This window comes from Lampetra fluviatilis, unplaced genomic scaffold, assembly GCF_964198595.1.
Source record: "Lampetra fluviatilis unplaced genomic scaffold, kcLamFluv1.1 SCAFFOLD_1201, whole genome shotgun sequence".
Classification (NCBI taxonomy): domain Eukaryota; kingdom Metazoa; phylum Chordata; class Hyperoartia; order Petromyzontiformes; family Petromyzontidae; genus Lampetra; species Lampetra fluviatilis.
The window spans coordinates 7322-10000 of record NW_027621612.1 but is presented as its reverse complement, the minus strand read 5'-3'; the positions used below and the strand labels follow the sequence as shown (position 1 = coordinate 10000).

At 59.8% G+C, this 2679-nt stretch overlaps 1 protein-coding gene across 1 annotated transcript in view; it reads left to right on the top strand.

Moving 5' to 3' along the window:
* The window catches only part of LOC144955479 (uncharacterized), a 15729-nt gene extending 15611 nt beyond the window's left edge, over positions 1–118 (top strand). The window contains exon 4 of the mRNA XM_078885683.1: positions 1–118. This exon is cut by the window's left edge and continues 355 nt beyond it. Coding sequence (XP_078741809.1) covers positions 1–118 — 118 coding nt within the window.
* Positions 119–2679: the final 2561 nt, after the last annotated feature.

The following is a 2679-nucleotide window of genomic DNA, read 5'->3' as shown; positions in this document are numbered from 1 at the left end:
GGTCGCTGAGCGGAGAGAGGCGGACAGGCGGAGGTCGGAGCTGGCGTTGAGGATGCACCAGGACAGGATGAAGGCGCTGGGGGCGGTGCTGGAGGTGTTTAGGGAGTTGGGGAAGTAGTGGGTGGGTGGGTGGGTGAGTGGGTGGGTGAGTGGGTGGGTGGGTGGGTGAGTGGGTGAGTGGGTAGGTGGGTGAGTGGGTGGGTGGGTGGGTGAGTGGGTGGGTGAGTGGTGGGTGAGTGAGTGAGTGGCTGAGTGAGTGAGTGGGTGAGTGAGTGAGTGGGTGAGTGAGTGAGTGGGTGAGTGAGTGAGTGGGTGAGTGAGTGAGTGGGTGAGTGAGTGGCTGAGTGGGTGAGTGAGTGAGTGGGTGAGTGAGTGAGTGGGTGAGTGGGTGAGTGAGTGAGTGGGTGAGTGAGTGAGTGGGTGAGTGAGTGAGTGGGTGAGTGAGTGGCTGAGTGGGTGAGTGAGTGAGTGGGTGAGTGAGTGGCTGAGTGGGTGAGTGAGTGGCTGAGTGAGTGGCTGAGTGAGTGGCTGAGTGAGTGAGTGGCTGAGTGAGTGGGTGGCTGAGTGAGTAATTGGGTGAGTGGCTGAGTGAGTGAGTGAGTGGCTGAGTGGGTGAGTTGGTGAGTTGGTGAGTGGTGGGTGAGTGGGCGGGTGAGGGATGGAGTGGTGGGTTAGTGGGTGCGGTGGTGAGTGGGTGGAGTGGTGGGTGGGTGGGTGAGTGAGTGGGTGAGTGAGGGATGGAGTGGTGGGTGGGTGAGTGAGTGGGTGGAGTGGTGGGTGGGTGGTTGAGTGAGTGGTTGAGTGAGGGATGGAGTGGTGGGTGGGTGGAGTGGTGGGTGGAGTGGTAGGTGGGTGGTTGAGTGAGTGGGTGAGTGAGGGATGGAGTGGTGGGTGGGTGAGTGGGTGGGTGGGGTGGTGGATGGGTGGTTGAGTGAGTGGGTGAGTGAGGGATGGAGTGGTGGGTGGGTGAGTGAGTGGGTGGAGTGGTGGGTGGGTGGTTGAGTGAGTGGGTGAGTGAGGGATGGAGTGGTGGGTGGGTGAGTGAGTGGGTGGAGTGGTGGGTGGGTGGTTGAGTGAGTGGGTGAGTGAGGGATGGAGTGGTGGGTGGGTGGGTGAGTGAGTGGGTGGAGTGGTGGGTGGGTGGTTGAGTGAGTGGGTGAGTGAGGAATGGAGTGGTCGGTGGGTGAGTGAGTGAGTGGGTGAGTGATGAGATGGAGTGGTGGGTGGGTGAGTGAGTGGGTGGAGTGGTGGGTGGGTGGTTGAGTGAGTGGGTGAGTGAGGGATGGAGTGGTGGGTGGGTGGTTGAGTGAGTGGGTGAGTGAGGGATGGAGTGGCGGGAGAGGGGATGGGGTGATGGGGGAGGGGATGAGTGATGGGGGGATGAACCTGCGGTGTCTAGAACTTGGAGTGTCTCGATCGGCGTGGCGGTGACGCCAAGGAAGCCGCAGTGTCAAGTTACGATCCTGTTTGTCTCAATAAACAAAACTTTTTTACGGCCTCCCCCCTTGTCTCCACTACTATCATTACCATCATCACCTCCACCATCATCACCATCATCACCATCATCACCACCATCATCACCTCCACCATCATCACCATCATCACCATCATCACCACCATCATCACCACCATCACCACCATCACCACCACCACCATCATCGTCGTCACCTCCATCACCATCACCTCCATCACCACCATCACCACCACCATCACCACCATCACCTTCACCACCACCATCATCACCATCATTACCATCGTCACCACCATCATCACCACCATCATCACCATCATCACCATCATCACCTCCACCATCACCACCATCACCATCATCACCATCATGATTACCATCGTCACCACCATCATCACCTCCACCACCATCATCACCACCGTCACCACCACCATCACCACCATCTTGTCTTCATCACCACCACCATCATCACCACCACCATCTTCATCATCACCATCACCACCATCATCACCGTCACCATCGTCACCGCCACCACCGTCACCACCATCATCGTCACCATCATCACCACCATCACCACCATCACCACCACCATCATCATCACCACCACCGTCACCACCACCTCATCTGGTAGTGACACGGCGCTATCATCCAAGGCACCTCGTCACAGCGGGTGGTGACGAGCGGCACAATGAGGGTGACCACAAATTAACGCTGATGAGGGGATTGCCGGTGTGGGGAGTGCAGTGAGCGAGGGGGGGGGGGGGGCTGGTGGGTGGGGGGGGGGGGCTGGTGGGTGGGGGGGGGGCTGGTGGGGGGGGGGGTCTGGTGGGTGGGGGGGGGGTGGTGGGTGGGGGGCCTAGGGATGGACGGAAGGATTGTTGAACCCCCGTTCTCTCCCTCCTCATAGCCGGGTCGTGTTGGTTGAACCCCCGTTCTCTCCCTCCTCGTAGCCGGTTCGTGCTGGTTGAACCCCCGTTCTCTCCCTCCTCGTAGCCGGGTGGTGTTGGTTGAACCCCCGTTCTCTCCCTCCTCGTAGCCGGGTGGTGTTGGTTGAACCCCCGTTCTCTCCCTCGTAGCCGGGTCGTGTTGGTTGAACCCCCGTTCTCTCCCTCCTCGTAGCCGGTTCGTGCTGGTTGAACCCCCGTTCTCTCCCTCCTCATAGCCGGGTCGTGTTGGTTGAACCCCCGTTCTCTCCCTCCTCGTAGCCGGGT